Source organism: Micropterus dolomieu, linkage group LG02 (genome assembly GCF_021292245.1).
Source record: "Micropterus dolomieu isolate WLL.071019.BEF.003 ecotype Adirondacks linkage group LG02, ASM2129224v1, whole genome shotgun sequence".
Taxonomy (NCBI): Eukaryota; Metazoa; Chordata; class Actinopteri; order Centrarchiformes; family Centrarchidae; genus Micropterus; species Micropterus dolomieu.
This window is the reverse complement of record NC_060151.1, coordinates 5,175,812-5,194,470: the sequence shown is the minus strand read 5'-3', so window position 1 is coordinate 5,194,470 and position 18,659 is coordinate 5,175,812. Positions and strand designations below refer to the sequence as shown.

Sequence of the window (18,659 nt, the reverse complement as noted above, 5' to 3'; positions counted from 1 at the left end):
TGAAGTCTCGAGTTTGACATTAAGGCAGCCGCCATGTTGACTTTTTGCAACCAGGAACCAGACGTGACGACATTTGCAGGAGACGGTGACACTAGCTCGCTTGGTTAGCAAGGTGCATCTGTAATTCACATTAACTGTGATTTTAACCGGGATGCTAATTTTGGCTAGCTAAAAACATGCTTAAAACAAAACATACTTACCGGAAACATTAATAGCTGTACCCTAATAAGCTTTTTCAGCAGTGCTGGTTAAATTTACACTGTGCAATGGAAACGAGTAGCCTCTAGCCTGATTAACAGGTTGCCATGGTAGCAAATTTTCAGCCTCTAGGAAGTAACACACTGAAGCATAGTCTGCTTTATTTTCTATTTTCCTCTAAATTGGACAATCATTTACTAAATGAACATCATACTGAAACTAATGATTGAGGCCAAAAGTCATTACGAAAGTGTTTACTGAGGTAATAAATCAAGTGAGAAGTAGGGTCATTTTACCATTATTTCTAATGGAACCAGACTTCTTTTGCAATAAGAGGAGTGCTGGCCGTTCAATAGAATGCAAGTTTAAGTTACCTCCGGGTGGCTTCACTTTTCAGACCCACAGGTTCCCTCTTGAATAAATGAAACCCAGTAAGACTGTTATCATGAGCTCAGGGTAGCCTATTTAATATTTCTAATCTACAGTATTAGCATTGCATTAGGCTATAGCCCTTTTCCAATTATACAACAACATGGAGGTATGTTTTACGTCTCATCAAATGGCCCCTTTTTTACTTACCCAGTATGGCACGCTTTTAGCCACTCTATGGTGTCGGAGCCACCAAGTCGTAATTGTAGATGTTTTTAAACCACAGTGACCCGCAAATTTATGTTGCCACTTGGGAGTAGGGCCAATCCTTCACATTCTTTCCCCTCAACCAACCTAAACTCCATTTGTAAAGTCTTTTTATGCACAGCTTACAGTACTTTTTTCAATACAGTTTCTATGGTTTGAAACCCCTGTGCGCGGAAAAGTATTTGTCACCAAGGATTTTACGGACTGCTGTTAGTTCATAAAAGTCAGCGGACGAGTTTTATATTGTAAGGGAGGAATGGTAGAGAAGACACAGCAAACTAAACCACAAAACCTCCAACAGAGATGGAGGGAGGAGGTATATAGATGCCTGGTCCTATTTTAAAAGCAGGATTATTCAACCTCACGAAAATCACTGGGAGGTCCATAATATTATTTTTCAAATATCTGACATGTCTGATTTTATTACATGTTTCTTTCAGTAAACGATGCAACTGATGATTGATTGGTTAATGTTACATCGTTAAATTATGTTTGCTATTCGTGCCTACCCTCTATAAGATAATTTGGGGTTGCATATCTAGATAGTCCCTTGTAACTAACAGTATCATAGTCTAGTTGCATGTTGGGTTTTTTGTTTTTTTTTACCTGCACCTACCTGCCTTTTTGGCCCATTTATACAGCCAATGCGCAAAAACACCAGCGACAAAATATAAGCTGTCAGCCACCCCCTGTTACTGTCCAATTCACTCAATAAAAGCATTATCTCTAGGGCCATACTTTTGTGGGGTTTGTTCAGACACAACAAAGTCAGCTGCGTCAATTTTGTTGTTTTGAGCTTTTCTGAAGGTCGCGTTGCATCATTCTTTTGTGGCAACTGACCCAGGTAGGTGTCATGTGTCAGACAACATTGTGGTTGACATGCAGTTTGATAACAAAATGTACATCACTGTGCAAGATAGTTTAAACTGGCAGATGGAATGGAGCATAATATCATAACGTAAGAGGTTGCCATAGTTCATGCTGAGCATTAACTTGATCATTTGGAAAAAGCTGCTGTCCTCACGGACTCAGCAAAATGTCAGACACCTTTAAAATTAGCCATGTGTATGCAGCATATGTTTCTCATAAGGGACCATATTCAAAACTGTACATGTAGGTTAGACAAGGTAAGTTAGAGTATGACATAATAACACATTGGTTCAGATCCACCTTTCAAGCTCACAGAGGGTGAGATGTGGTACTCACTTGCTAGTGGTAGTAGCTGTTGTGTTACTAGGTTATTTGCTTGCACTTGTAGCCACTGGCGAGTCACTGCTGCCTTTTAACGTTAGTCATCCACTAACCATCCTAGTAGAGGGTTAACTGCTGCCTTGTGTTAGCTTCAGGCTTGCACTATGTATGGTGGCTGTTGAACTTTTGGTTGTCAGCCGTTAGTTATTCCCTAGTTAGCTGCTAGCTATGAAGTTCACATCTGGTCTATAACTGCTGGCACACAGGTAACTTGCGTGAAAGCAGCTAACGTTAATAGCTGTTGAGTGTTGCCTGTTTGTTAGCTAGTTAACTTAGCAGCTCTATCTGTCAAGTGTCTGCTTATGTCCTTTAGCAAGCTAAAGTAAGTTAGTATGTGTTATTGTATAGTTTATTAGAAGTGTAACGTTAGGCAATGGCTTAGCAAGCACAAACCCCCCTCTTTCAATCTGCAACCATTCTTCAAGAATCCTTTAAGTGGCCGTCGGTAGGTATATCCTTCTTATACAGTCACGCACACACGTACACAACCACGCATACGCTAGTAATAAACCCCACGGTACCGTGGATATCGGTGGGTCCTCCTGGAACTCGTTTCAGCGCAGAGGTCGCTTCCTCCCGGCTTTGGTTTCCGCCGAGGCTCGGTGTGTGCCCCCCCGGAGAGCTCCTCTGCGCTTTTCTTTTACATGAAAACGCGTAATTGTAATTTACAAGCAGGACGCGTCTTACCGACCTCCTACCGTTTCACCTCCTCCATATTTACAGTCTGCCTCTCTCTCTCTCTCTCTCTCTCTCTCTCACCCACCACCAACAACAACATTATTGACGTCCTCCTCCTGCCACGTGACCAGTCTGCTGGGGCTAAAAATAGACTCAGTAGAAACCAATGGAGGCAGACAGACATGGCAGAGACAGACAGGCAGGCAGACAGATGCGTCGTTTAGTCTGTCTTGCTTCCCCATGTTTCTGCCCATATGGTGACTCCATACACACAATGGAGCTGCAGAGTTAGGCTAACTGCTAACTTCACACTGAAAGACTATTCCCAATCAGCTGGGCAATACAAGTTAACTATGAGTTGATTTGATGAACTGGTCAATCAAAAAATAATCCTTTATAACAATTGTGACAATTTAACTAAACTTTTTTTGCATACTTTACTTTCAATCTTTTAGTTTTGTGCTCACAACTTTCATATTCCAAAATCAATGTGTTTAATAAAAGTACCAAAAAAGCAAAGTGGTGAGAAACAGGGGTGTTAATAAGGATAAGAAGTCATTTTTGCCTCAAGGTCCGCAAGCAGGTTAATCCAGCCATGGCTTTTCTCTGTTGTATATCATGAATTAATTATATTTGGATTTGGGAGTCTTGGGTGACGAAAGCAAATTGGTCATGTTAGCTTGATTACTGTGCTATGCGAGACTATGTAACCATAATAAAGAAAAAAATAACACTTTCTTCTGCTAACAAATTAAAAAACACACCCTTGATCAATTCAACACACTGAAGTTTTGCTGCCAGAGTCTTACTTGGTCTTGTATGACCAGTAGCTTATGGTGGCTAATGTTAGCAACCATTGCCCACTTCATGACTCTTCTCTAGTTCTTCTACTCAACATATCTTAGCATTCACCATTATCCCATAATTGTGAAGTCCCTTACAGTGTGAGTTGAGATTGTGTTTTTGTTGTTTAGTGGTATATATTCCCCAACATATTATCAATTAAAGACACCAGCTGGCACACAGTAAGCCCTGAGCTTCCAAGACCTCAGGGGGCATGGGGCCTTGTGGGAGCTTGTTGGTAATCCAGCCTTGGCAATCACATTACATCATCACATTCCCCAGTAACAGTAGCACTTCTTTGAGATTGTCAACCAGTGAACCAAGAAAAATATTCCTTAACATTGCAGAAGTTTTCATAATTTAACAATCCTATTGATTTTTAGCCATGCTGGGTGCGTGGCTATGATCTGTCTTTCGGTCCACCACTTTGGTCCAGACTGAAACTATAAAGTGGATTGCCATGAGATTTTGTACACACATTACTTTCCCCTTCAGGGTGAATTGTAAACCCTGTTTTCCAATATTTTATTTAGCACCATCATCAGGTCAAAACCTCAGGTTGTCCAGTACTTTCTGACCAAATACCTGCAAAATGACATTCTCAGCAGCACTTTGTGTTTTGTGCAAACACTGGCATGCTAACATGCTTGACTATGATGGTGAACATGATAAAACACTGTACCTGCTTAACATCAGCAGGTTAGCATACTGATGTTAAAGTACTCACAGACATGGCTATAGACTCTTGCTCTTGTTCTCTTTTATATTTTTAGCATTTATCAAAAGTACCAAACAGTCTTTGCTAAGAAACAAAAATGCAGAGGTACTCTGTGAAACAGAGTCTCGCATATCAGAACTGTGGTGGATCTTCTCTATTTGGGAATGAGTCTGTGAGGTTTGTCAAATCTGATTTAAAAATATTTTTAATTATGACGGATACCGGTAAAAGTAACAGAAGCATCAGAATTGACAGGGACAAGATTCACTTTCATTCATCATTGTTTACAACATAAAGAGAGGAGAGCAAACGGGAGGAGAGGAGGACTCATAGATGAAGCTATAAATATATTCACTCTTAGCACAATGTGACTGCAAAACAGATGAGGAGGAGGAGGAGGAGGTGGAGGGGACAGAGAAGAATGAAAGAGTGGGCAAAATGAGGGAGGAAAGAACATTTGAGAATACGACAGAGCTGGGAGGTTGGAAAAAAGATGAAGGGGAGAATGTGCGAAGCAGGGAGAGAGATAGGGGGAAGGAAGGGAGGGAGGTTAGGGAATGGAAGGATAGGGAAAATTAAATGTGAAGGGGAGGATGAAGAAAAAGCAAAGGAGAGGAGAGGTATTCCGCATGAACAGAGAAAAAGAAGAAGATAGAAAGGCGAGAGCAGGAGGTGGATGAAAGGAGAGAATGAGAGACAGAAATAGAGAGAAAGAAGGAGCTATTCTGGTAATGATGTTGTTGCCATGGAGACGTCCTCAGTCATACTACTCCACAGGTGCCTCGTGGGTATTTTTAAAGGACTCTACTGATTGGTGGTCTTTGGAACAGAGGACTATTGATTGGTTGACATAGGTGAAAGTCAAAGGTCATCCAATTGCATATCATTAGCCTTCAGATGCTTTCTCATCTCCTCCATATTTACTTCCTCCTTCCATTGTTTGTTCATCCCAGAATAGTCATGAAATTAATTTAAATAAAGCTAAAAATAATATAACATGTGCTGCCTAATGCAAATTACTGTCTTAAACGTTACACCTACACACTGGCACTACAGTGGCAGCTCTGTTTAAAGGAGAGCCCATATTGGCCTTCATGAGCAACTGTATGTTTACATTAAAGTGGCTATGATAAATATTGTTATATCAAGAATGGATCACATGACTACTTAAAAGGAACGTGAAAGGGTGTGTGTGTTTGTAGTGACAAAGCTATGGGATTAGAACAGTCTCTTAAAGGTCCAGTGTGTAATATTTAGGAGGATCTATTGACAAAAATGCAATATAATATACATTACTGTGTTTTCAGTGGTGTGGAAAGACCTTACATAATGAATGTTGCACCGCCATGTTTCTACAGTAGCCCAAATGGACAAACAGCTTGTTAGAGCAAGTTTCACCACTTCAAAATTTCACATTGCATATTCATATTTTGCAAAAGACGTCAAATGCATACAACGATTCCGTGAATGCACTGTGAGCCACTAGTTGCAATTCGTAACCCTCACCACGGAAGCTTATGGTATGTTCACATACAACGTGAATTTAATCCTCGCGGGAGTTTTATAGCTGGACAACTGCGAAGTGTTCACACACAATACGATAACGCCAATAAGCACAATCCGCCATTACTACAGCTGTATGAACCCAAAGTAAACATTTTGCTGTGATTTAACCACAACAAATGGATCAAACTGATGCCGAAATAACTACAATATGATGCCGATTTGTTAGACACATGACTTCATGCTTTGTCAGGTCTGTCAGCAAGTTAGCAGAACAAAACTTTTAAAATGTTCGGATCAATCAGGGCTATGCTATGCTAACTTGTTTGCAGTAAAGTACAATGATAGCTGGAAAAAAGTAACACACAGATATATTCTGAACACAGGTAGTTCAACTTCCTCGCTTTCTTTTCTCTAAGCAATGTCAAGTTTAGTCCGGTTTTTATGTAAATATGAAGTAGTAGTCCAACAGAGCTCTGGGTGCCAACCGACGCTGACAACAACCGTGGAACCAGAAATATACGGAAGCTTACTGCTGAGAAGCTCGAGGGAACATAAATCAACGTTGTAATACCAAAAACTAAAGTAAAAAGCTAATTCAATAAAAGCAGATACCTCTGAGCTCCTCCCGCCGCTAAATGACATAATCCAGACTGACTACAGGTATTTATTTGTCCAGAAGCGGCAGCGCTGATCCCGGCCCTTTCTTCTACACTTCCCCGTAGTTTAGCATCTCTCCGTGGGCCAGTGGCATGTCACTCCCCCGCTCTCCCTGGTCCTCTCCAAACAACGCTCTGAGAACGCTGATAGTCTTTTGCAACATAGTGTCAAGCGAATTTCTCGCTCAAGTTGAAAAATTTTCACTTGAATTTTAGCTTGAACCAGCGAATGTTGTAACAAACACATCTTCCACACCGCCCGGAGCGATCTTCGCGTGAATTTGCATCTTTGCATTGACTTTGTCTGTAATAAAGCATCGCGAAACGCTGGATCCGCTTTCAGTGTGAACACACCATTACACACTGAACCTTCAAGTATTCATAAACAAATGTCAAGATATATAACTTGTAAAACACAATACATGAATACATGAAGAGTGATTTGTATCTGTAAGCCTGTGCCTCTAATTTACAACTCGTATGTCTTCATTTGTACGTCAACATAGCATTTTACAATGGCAATAAATTTGTGTGTATCCTTTTGTGTCACACAAAAAAATTAGTGCAGGGAAAACACAGCTTTTCCAGTAGATGGAAGTAATGCAACATTTATTTGTGCATGCTGAATTGAAGAAACTAGCAATTGAGACATAAAGTAATTAGGAAAGTGTTAGTTGAGGTCATATATCAAGAGAGAAGTAGGATCATTTTTGTCATTTTGACTCCAATCCAATCGGACTTCTTTTCGCCCCCTGCTGGCTATTGGAAAGAATGCAAGTTTGAGACACGTGGGTGCATGGAACAAGTTGAAAACACAACACTGACATATTACCACCTCAATAACTTGTTACTGCAAACAAAATTTAATCAACAAATAAAGTGCTGCATGTTACCTTTGGGCAGAGTCAGGCTAGCTGTTTCATCTTTAGCTCTTTAGCAAAGCTGGCTGGCTGATGGCAGCAGCTGGTTTAACCTTCATACATCAAAGGGGTATCCATCTTCTTATCCATCTCTCAGCAAGAAAGCTAATAATTATATTTTCCAAAAGTCACCAAGGGCATATTGATTTCAAGAAATACGGTGGACAAATGGAAATTCATAAAATTAAACACCATTTCGGTTCCATCCTGGAATCAGTGCATCCTTCATTGTGACTTTATGCAGCACCAGTGGGTGGATATAAAATCTCAGACTAATAGAACACACAGATTCAAACCCACACAGGTAGAAATGTGTCCAGTCATACTGAAGGAGGGCCAAAGACTTTATTATTATACTGGAAAGAAAGTGAGGGAAAGTTGCCCAGTGGTGTCATAAAAAGTTAAAAGACAATAAAAGATTAAGAGACAGAGAGCGAGAGAGAGAGAGAGAGAGAGAGAGAGAGAGAGAGAGAGAGAGAAAATAGTGAGAAAAGATGAAGGAATGATATGTCAATATGTAGCACACACACACACACAGCAAAAGGATCAGTGGTGAGTCAGCCTCCTGTGAGTCACAGGAGAAATCAGAAATGTCAGACAGAAAAAGAGCACACACACGCTGAACACACATACACGCAGCTATAGATACCAATGTCTGACATTAATGAAGATAACTCTTCTGTTTCCCACTTCTGGGTTCAGGTGACTCACAAACAGAACCCAACTCTTATCTCCTGATTTTCAGACCTGTACCACAAAGCCATTTTTTCAAACATACTTATTCCTGATTAAGATCACAGTGCAGCCTGCATCTAATAAAAGTGGAACAGCAACTATACCTACACAGACTTTAGACGGTCATCTGATGGTAAAAGGAAGCTCCTGCATAATTCTCCATCTTCCTGTGTTGCCCTCTGAGACCCTTAAGTCCCCGAACAGATCCCCAGACCCTAGGGTGAACACCACTGAACCCGCTGCTGCACTAAACGCTGCACTTTAGACTGATCTTTAACTGAATTATCTGAGACTGCAGTGCCCCCAAGAGGAGAGGAAGGGAGGATGCATGGATATTAACTGAGTCATTGCTGTGTCACCCAGTTACCTTAAGAGCTCTTACAAAGATTACTTTACTTGCTTAATGTACTTAGTTATTGTATATGGATACAATATTGAAGTACTTGTACTTTCGGTGCTTCTATTTTGGGCTTCTTTATTTCTAATTCTCTACATTTTAGATGGGAAATTATAATATTTACTCCACTAAATTAATTTGATAGCTTTATGTATGTATTTATTTATTTATATCACATCTATAAATATGATGTATGGTTGGGTAGACAGTGTAATGAGCAGAGAGGACAGTGGTTTGTTTGTTTGTTTGTTTGTTTGTTTTTCCAAACTCTTTTTATTGGTGTTTTTCTGCAGGGTGGACAGTAGTTCTTCAGACACTTTTAACATGCTGTTTTTGGAACATACATACAGCAGTATTAGTGGTATGCAAAACTTGTGCATGTACAATGTACTTGCAGCCAGGGTGAATGTATATGGCCATACACAAACTTACATACCGTAGGATGGTGTTTTTAAGGACAGATGGTGTTAAATTTGCATTTGAGGAGAGACTGAAAACTCTTGTCAGTGTGTACATGATGTGCAGAGAGTTATTTAAAAAAAGAATTTAAGCTACATCTAAAAACTTTCCATTTATATTTGGTTTATTAAATAGTGGAGCTATAGCTAGATTGGCTAGTTAGGTGCATCCATAATTCACATTAACTGTGATATTAATTGGGAAGCTAATTTCGGCTAGCAAAAAATACGCTTGAAACAAAATGTACATACTGGATAAAACAGTCGACTTATTAACTTTCATTAACTGAAAGCACACTGTGAAAAGGTCAGAGTTCTTAGAAACACTGACACCACCTAAAAACAAGTTCACGGCTAGTTAAACGTACACAGAGCAGTGGATACGATTTTCCTCTATCCTGATTGACAGGTCGCCATGGTAGCAACTTGAAACTAGTCACTGAGACCCAGTGTTGGGCAAGCTACTTGGAAAATGTAGTGAGCTAAGCTACTAGCTATACTACATTAAATGAAGCTTGACTACACAGAAGCTACCCCCCAGCTTAGTTACATCTAAGCTACTTTAAATTTTTTACATATACACACACTCACACACACAGTAACACAGTATAGGCCTAGTTTATATTTAACCAACTTCATTCCACAGTAGCAATAGAAGAAAGACTAAAAACCTGCTCCAAACAGTGTGTGTGTGTGAGAGAGAGAGAGCTAAATCAGTCACACAGAAACTCTCCTGCTTACTGCCATAACATGGCAGCTAAATGTATTCCTAATGCTACACACGGAGAACCATTGTTGTTTTATAAAGTAGGCCTAGTTTAATTATCATATATGTATATGTTTATACTTCCACAGTAGAAAGTAAACTCAATTGCGTGTGTCTTTATTCCCCTGCAGCAAAGTCGAAGACATCAACCCAATAATCGGTACGTGATGTCACCGTCACAGGAAGTGCTTCTTCCGGCTGCACATACAGGTCCATGTGTGGCGGTGGCGTCACTCACTGATCCTTCAGAAATGCTTGGGAAAATGTAGCGTGTGTGGAAGCTACCGCGCTACTCGGTCAATAAAAGAGCTTCATTACTGAAAAGCTATTTGATTCAGAAAATAGCGACGCTACCACCAAGCTACTGAGAAATGTAGTGAAACTAGTAGCGACGCTACTGCCCAACACTGCTGAGACCATAAACACATTAGGAAAGTGTTTACTGAGGTAATAAATCAAGTGAGAAGTGGGGTCATTTTGACATTGACTCCAGTGCCATTGGACTTCTTTTTGCAGCCAGTGGAGTCACCCCCTTCTGGCCATTAGAGATAATGCAGGTTTAAGGCACTTCCGCATTGGCATCACTTTATTGACCCGGAGGTTTCCGCTTGTGAGCCATGGAAGGGTTGTTTATATAAGGCTACATCTGTTCAAAAGTAAAGGATCTTTAGGCTAAGTACTTCTTCCACAACTGCAAAAACTAGCCTACGATTTGAATATTATTTTTTTTGAGTATTATTACTGATCACATGTGGTTCCCTGTAATGAGCCCAGGTGAGGTTTCATACCAAAAACCTCTAAGCAATAGTTCACAATACAAAAATACAAAATTCGACTTGGAGGTAACAGCGTAGTCGTAGTCGTAGTAGTAGGCTACTAATGTAATATTCTAAACAGGTATGGCAGTGCCAGTGGTAGTAATGATAGTAGCAGCACTAATTGCAGCTATAATGTCACAGCCTGGTGTTGTATAAGTAGTGTTAGGTGCATTAATCCAGTTGCTGATTGTTCTTATTTGCCTGGCTCTCCTCTAATGAGCAGCTATGATTCACTGACAGACACTACCATCCTCCTCCTCCTCCTCCTCCTCCTCGCCACCATCCCCTCCCCTCCCTCTTCCACCCCCTCCAGTGTTGTCACGGCAACAAACCTTTACACTGGAGCTGCGAGTCATCAATCCACGCAGGCGACCCCCACTCTCGATGTTACTGTGACGTCATTGTGACGACTCCACGGCTCGTGTTCAGTATTAGATCTATCCATGGTTTAAAGCATGTATTTATTTATTTATCATATATCTGTGTTTTACTACAGGAATGTAATCTCATATAGCCTACCTGGGCTAATAATGTAGCACCATAGTCCACTAGAAGGCTAATAAGGACGACAACAGTAATTATGGTGCTGGTAGTAGAAAAACAGAGCATTTGGTTATTTCTTCCTCACAAGTCCTCGCTGTCACATGGGTCGGGGTTGGGCTTGTTTAGGAAGGCATCCAAAACACACATAGGCCTAAACACACCCTCTCACACACACAGACAACCATCTGCACGGTCAGTGGGCAGAAGGCGGATCGTGAGTGGACTCCAGGACTTCCTCAGCGGAGCGGAGCAGAGCCGACAGCGCAGTAAGTGACGCCATCTGACCTTTATAATCCCCAATCATTTTCCCATATGGAAACTGTCTTTTAATGGTGTTACTATCGTCAGAGCAGGAGTTAAACAATACCCTTAGAGTAATATATAGTGTCGAGTCATGTAGATCCCTAACAGCAGGCTACAGGTAACAGGTGACAGCTCACCGTCGGAGCCAAAACATCACAGTAGCCTGTCATTTTCTATAACAGCCCTGTAGTTGTGGCAGTGCGTCTGTGTGGTAATTGCACTGTGATGTGTCTGGACCGGGACTCCGGATCCTGGCAGGCGGGAGTGATAGGCTAATTGACTTTAGTGAGGTTTGGCTACAATAATGACTTTCCGCGGGTCAGACGCTGCGATAACGAGGCGAGCAGGCAGGAAAGCCATTTGGTTTTGGCTTTTTTTCTGATTAAGCGCTCATGTAACTCCTGTCAGCTCGGTGCGACACTTCCTGCTATGGGATCTCAGCGTCGTGTTTGTACTGCATGACTCTTCGGCTGATAGAAAACACGATAAAAGCAGCAGACGTGGGGCTGACCGTTATGTAGCTACTCATTAGTCATGGACAGTAAGAGTTTTGGGGTATGTGTTCTTTTTTGTTTGTTTTTTTTTTTTGCAATATGTTTAATTCAGTCATTTCTTTTAATCTAACTTGATTTGTCATTAAAAGTAAATATTGTGTGTTTACAATATTACAAGCACAGGAATATAAAGTGTGAATGAAAAATGAAAGGGTACATGTCACGCTACAAATGGGCAAACAGTAGAAAAATGAACAGTGGACTGATTTACAGGTGTTCTGTTACTACAGTGAATGTTGATAGTCTGAGTCCAGCAGAGAGAGTGCACCTTGGTGTCGTGGTATCTCCTGTGTCCACCCAGAAAGGGGATGAGAGGTATTATTCCTGAAGCTTGCAGCACCCTCCTCTCTCGACACCTCTTACAGAGAATGTGGTTCCACTGGAGAAGTGCAAGCAGCTGGGTTTCTTAGTTTCACCGCATATTTCGGTCGGTTATCAGATTTTCTTTGGGTTGGTGTGTGAAGGCCTCGAATCCAGATTTGGTTGCTGGCCATTCTTAGCAGCACAAGATCGATTTACGAAACTGCAATGGAAGCTAACGGGCTTCTTGACTGCTTTGCAGTAGTGATAGGGACAGTTTGGTGTTTAGACATTCATGGCGCTTCTAGTTTGTGCTACAGAATACTCTTCAAATAATCATTATCAGCACAGCCAGATTAGCCTTTTAGGTTAAGGGGCCTCTGGGGAAAAGTTGCTTTTGGGCTCCCATTGACTTCACCATGTGACACTGTGTTTGTCTTTCTCTACCTCTGTGAGCTAACACAGCCCAAGGCATCAGTAGCACTCAGTAATCTCTCCGTTTGTTATTCTCAGATCATGGATGAATCTGCTCCCCGTCCTGGTCGCACTATGTTTGCGTGGCTGGTGGGAGCGTCACAGGTGCTGGGCCTGGCGTCGGTGGTGCTGACCGGTGTGTGGATGGGTCACTATCGAGGGGGCTTCGCCTGGGACGGCTCAGCGCAAGAGTTCAACCTGCACCCTCTGTGCATGGTGCTAGGGATGGTCTTCCTGCAAGGCGATGGTGAGTCCATGCTGATCACTGATCAGCACAACGCTGTCACTCTAGGAGGAAACGGATTCTAATTTAGATCAAAATCACCAGGTGAGATAGGTCTGCTAAATGTAGCAAAAATGATGCATCTTTGTGGTGTGGTTTGAATTTCTTATTTCACGCTTTGATAAACACCATCCCATAATTACTTTCCTTAACATTTTTTGTAGACATCTTTCCAAAAATGGCCCACAATTTTTATATTTTCATCAGATTTTATCGGCAATGACTAGTCCGTTTTATACAACCACATTTACTGCAAACATCTTTAATTCAAACAGCATACAGAACACCATGTAATCGGGAGGTTAAGGAAAAACGGTACTAATGCTGCGTTCCATTTACCTTGGAAGTCATTGGTCGGTGCTGGGAAAGACGTCGCACCCTAGTTGACAGCGTTCCTTTATAAATGAGAGATTTAACCAAACCAAGACTGATGCCTCTGGATAGTGTTAACAATACCAGTTGATAACAACGCCTTACACAGTATTTTGCCCATGCAAACACCATAGCAACATGTCCACAGATATAAGTTGAACAGGGTTGTGTGTATGACTGATTTAATGAGACACAAATAAGACAGAAGTGCGATAAACGGTGTATTACTACAGCTTTCACTACTTTTGATGCTGGGAGTAGCCATCTTGGATTGTGAGGTCGTGGTTGGTGAGGTTCTCCTGACTTTCCGAGTCGGAAATCTGACTTAAGGAGGCATTCCATTTGAAATTTCTGACTTCCCATGTCAGCTGGAACATAAGAGTCTACAGGCACGCTCTGTAAGGCTATAGGCAATGGCATTAGGCACAGTGGTGCTTTAAGCTAAATGCTAACATCATCATGCTGATATGCTCAAAGTGACTATGCTAACTGATTTTTAGGGGGGTATACGGAGAGCCAAAAGCATCTTTTCTACTCTTAACTCAGTGCAATCTCTCACTTAGCATGTCAGCCTTTCTTTCGCTGGAATCTCTGCTGTTTAAAACTTCTCTACAACGTTCAGTCCTCTCTGTTATTTCAGACATGTCTGCGCTAGTGGACCCTTAGCTCGCACATAGACTCATCTCTTTTATCCTCTAGGGACTTATCTGTAGCAAATGTCATGACAATCAATTAGATAGATACTCGGAACCACAAACGTGAACCTGAGGGTAGCGTTAATCAGGGAATAACCAAAGTCTTCATGATTAATCCTCAATGAATGTCTCTACCAAATGACATAGCAATCCATCAAATATTTAGTGAGATATATTTCAGATCCACCGTCAGACAGACATTGCCATTCCTTGAACTAAAAACTTTTAAATAGATTGAAATCCTTCCAGGAAGTGAGCCATCATCTGACCACACCACTGATATCTTCAGATCAACCCGGCTGGTCTTGCATCAGTTTGTAGTCACGGTCAGGCCATTTCCAGATAATATTCTGTAAATTGAGTGAAACTGGGAGTTAGAGGTCAGCAGAACATGGATGCTGTATTTTAGTCAGCCTGTTGGCGTGCGTACGTGGTTATGAGTGTGCAGATGTGTGTCTTACCCTCAAGCACTGTGTTTCTGACCTGTTGCATTAAGCTAACACTGTCCAGGCACCCATCAATCCCCCTACCGCCATCCAGTCTGAGTTATACAGAGAGAACGAGAAATTGATTTGAATCATTGGACATGCCAGTTTGTGTGTGTGTGACCCAGCACAGAATCCAACCAATGGCACAGGAAGGGCCAGTCAGCAAACTGAGCAGCATCTTTTTCAGCTACAGAGCAGAAGGGGTTCACTTTGCCTTTTTCTAAATTAAATCCACGCTTCATCAAATGAGACACTTTCAAAAACTGGACCCTCTAGGTCAGTGTCCGGCAATAGGCGGCCCGCGGGCCACAACTGGCCAGCCAGCAATAATATCTGGCCTGCAGCCAGATTGCTATGATAGAAGTTGATAGCAGAAAAATAATAAATAAATACATTGATAGCAGCTGATGCTGAAATAGATCTCAGTCATGACAGCAACAGTTACCACCAGTTATCACTTCCTCTTAAGTGATTGTACCTCCATAATAAAAGCATGTGAATATTTTTTGCAGCAATGTATCATGTTGAGCTTTTCCTTTGAAAAGTTCTGAAGGACATTGGAAAGAGTAAAAGCTGTCAGTGAACGTGTGATTGGATTCCCCTGAATTTCCTCAGGGAAATGAAAATGAGTGTCCATAGGTTTTTGAATGCGGATCAAATGTCGGGACGTGCACTCTTTATTGCAAGCATGTGAAAAACGCTAATCAATTTATTTAATAAGGGAGAAAAAAAAAAGTCCCCAGGATTTTGGGATCGATCATACAACTCCTCCAATGGGAGTCCGGCATTCTACCAACTGACCTAAATGTGCACATGAGTATCCAAGGGTTTGAAATAATTTGACTGAAATAATGTTCTGGCCCGCCATGTAATGGCTTGAAAAGAATTTGGCCCGATGTCAGACTTATTTGCTGACCCCTGCTCTAGGTTGTCCATGTTATACTGCTATTGTATGAAGCCATTAAAGTACAAAAGTGTTAAGGAGTGGTTATGTTTTAAATTTAGCTAAACAATTACAGCTACATGTTCCTCTGTGGATTGAGAAAATCCCACCCTCACAATGATGAAAGATGTAAAAACCATTTGGACCAATTCAGGTTTGTGGACATGTGACTGTAGGCAGGATATGAACTTCTCCTTTAAGGCCTGGTCACACCAGCATTTAAAGCTGCACACTTTTGCGGTGAAATACATTCATTCCAATGCTCGTTGTGATCAGAAGATTTGCTCACGGGAGTCTGTCAAATTCAACTTCAGTGAACATCGCTGGAAGAAGCTCATGTAGCCTATTAGCTGTGTTGCACCATCCAGTTTTATTCAACTCTTCTTTTATCGTGGTATAAACTGCTCCACAAAAGAGACAAGTGTTTGGGGAAATAATGTACAGTCCTGTAAAAAAAAAAAAAAAAAAAAAAACTATGTCAGGAGGTAGTAGACGGGCCAATATAGAGAAAATATGAGCTAGAAGAGCTACTTGCTAGCTTTAGCATTTTCCTGACTGGCTAGTGTGTTAACTGTTAGCTTGCCAGCTACAGTACTTCACCATCTAGCCCTGTTACCAAGCCTCCAGAAAAAATTATTTGTAGAGAGACTGACATTCTGAACAGCGATAAATGTTATGAAGAAATGTAATGAACTAGTCTATCTCAAGCAAAGCCTGGCCTTATCGCTTCCATCGTGAAACGTTACGTGCAAAATTGAATGAATGGTTAAGTTCAGGTACCTAAATCCGTTTTGTTAAGAAAGCCGCAGTTGAAGTGGCTCCAGTTCAGCGACTTCTCACTGTTCTAGTAGTGATCTTATCTTATAAGTTGCTGGAAAAACTTTTGGGAATTTGGAACACACAAGGATTTCACCCAATGGAAGCAAGATACAGTTGCATTTCCAAACTGTCACTAAGCTAAGTTATCATCTGTCTCGATGAAGTCTCCACAGCTGATCTTCTTCGAAGGAGAATGCATTTAAAATGGTAAGCTTGTTACAGACAAGCTGCTGTCCAAGTTTTCCATGATGTATTCATGCTGCAGCAAATCCTGGTGATGTCTGTGGTTCCCAGGCATAAAGACAATGTGAGATGTCGCCGTTTTTCCTCCTCTGATTCCCGCCTGCAGCCCTGGGTACTTCTGCTAATGACAGTAACCAGATTAGTTCAACTGGCTCACAGCTGTCTGTTACAGAGCTAGATTGCATTAGAGCGTTAAAAGCAAAGGTCAGCTGGACATTATACGGGTACTGACAGGGGGGGGGCGTTAGTAAGAGATGGAAACACCCTGGGGAGGTCGTCACACACAGACACAAACACACACATACACCTCAAAGCTAATTCACTGTAATTAAGTCTGCTTTTGTTGCCTCAGGCCACATCCACACTAATGTGGATATGTCTGACAACACAGCCCTTTTCCTCCAGAATCTGTATCCACACTCAGCAGCTTTGGCCACTTCAAGTTTATTTGAACACTCAAATCATGGAGAACGGAAGCTTTCTAAAAGCCTCACATGTGATCGTCTTGTGATCGGTTTGTTGGAATCAGACACACTGTGGTCTCCGTGCTCACCCTGTAAGCAACAAGTGGCACTTGTGGCAGTGTGAAGCTGCTTAGAGGAAATGGTACAAAGCTGCTGGCACAGGTGGGTAGAAGAGAAGATTTAAACTGAACACAATCAGCAATTGTTCAACCTCTTTCACTTAAAATATTGACTTGATATTTTGTGTAATATTACTATATTTGCATTTCCCTTCATAGTAATTTATTCTATTGTGGGTTTCTTCATTAAAATATTTGTTTTTGTTGAAGATTATAAAAATATTCCTGTTGTGATTGTAAGACTTGGACTGGTTGCTGTCTCATCAGACTCCCCTATTCCGTTTTTGAACCACTTTGTTTTGTTGATGAAAATCACTTTCTTATGCATTGCTCATATATTCTTTTATTAAAAATATATATTTTATTCTATTGTCATTTGTATTCTACAGTTTCTGACATTGACACTGATGTGATGAAGGACAGATTTAGATAGAGATTAATTGTTTTGCAACACATTCTCAATTCCAACTCATCACGAATGGACACTTCCATGGGGTCCAGACCCCACAGCGACGGTTTTGAACACGTTTTTGAAGTTTAGGGCTCTGCGGTCAAGTTTGTCAATAAATATGCAACGTCCGTTAAACTATCAAAATAAAAGTACCCGGTAACACTGTGTTAGGTTTAGGAACCAAACTAGTTTGGAAGGTTTAGTAAAAGATCATGGCTAGGGTTAAAAATAACTATGTTACTTATGTAATCCAACGAAGGTTAAAATCAAGGGCAACTGGACTTGGTTGAAGATACTGGAAGACGTTTCGTCCCTCATCCAAAGGACTTCTTCAGTTCTGACTGACTGGCAGGGAAACTCAGCTATTTAACCTCAGTGGGGTCGTTGGCCCGGGTCATCGATACCGCTGGTTCGTTAGTGTTCCTTGTTGCTGTGACGACAGTCGTTACAGTCGTTAAGACTACCTGTGGCCAAGTCTGAACGACCATCGTTGGTATCTTCACCTGAGGCCAATAGGTTACGTTTGTTGAGTTTCCTGGGAAGTGATGAAAGGACAGCATTGTAAGTGGTGGCGTAGACCCCCTCCCCTGTTCAATGACGGCTTCTCAACCCTGGTGTAGATGCTTCCTTGACACCTCTTTCAAACCATCCATCTTCTCTGTCTAAAATGTGCACCTGGTGGTCCTCAAACGAGTGTCCTCTGTCCTTCAGATGTAAGTAGACTGCAGAGTCTTGACCTGAGGAGTTGGCCCTTCTGTGTTGAGCCATGCGTTTGTGTAGTGGTTGTTTAGTCTCCCCAATATACAGGTCTGTGCATTCCTCACTGCATTGGACCGCATACACTAGATTGCTTTTCTTGTGTTTGGGTGTGCGGTCTTTGGGGTGTACCAGCATCTGTCTTAGTGTGTTCTTGGGTTTAAAAAACACAGGGATGTTATGTTTGTTGAAAATCCTCCTGAGTTTCTCTGATACTCCAGACACGTATGGAATCACAATGTTGTTGCGTTTGACCTTCTTTTCCTCCTCCC

General features: G+C 41.4%; 2 protein-coding genes across 7 annotated transcripts in view; one reads left to right on the top strand and one right to left on the bottom strand.

Moving 5' to 3' along the window:
- Positions 1 to 2,806, bottom strand: part of hdac5 (histone deacetylase 5) — a 61,275-nt gene extending 58,469 nt beyond the window's left edge. For all 4 annotated transcript variants that reach the window (XM_046070399.1, XM_046070380.1, XM_046070390.1 and 1 more), the window contains exon 1: positions 2,607 to 2,806. The gene's annotated coding sequence lies outside the window, so the exon portion shown is untranslated. The remainder of the gene's footprint in view (positions 1 to 2,606) is intronic.
- The window catches only part of LOC123984140 (transmembrane ascorbate-dependent reductase CYB561), a 21,888-nt gene continuing 5,741 nt past the window's right edge, over positions 2,513 to 18,659 (top strand). The window contains exons 1-3 of one of the 3 annotated variants that reach the window (XM_046070871.1): positions 2,513 to 2,530; positions 11,301 to 11,389; positions 12,794 to 13,001. In XM_046070871.1, the coding sequence (XP_045926827.1) occupies positions 12,797 to 13,001 (205 nt within the window). In that variant the 5' untranslated portion in view covers positions 2,513 to 2,530; positions 11,301 to 11,389; positions 12,794 to 12,796. Of the gene's footprint in view, positions 2,531 to 11,135; positions 11,390 to 11,600; positions 11,982 to 12,793; positions 13,002 to 18,659 lie in introns of those variants that run through there. The other 2 variants (XM_046070861.1, XM_046070852.1) reach the window with 2 other exon arrangements.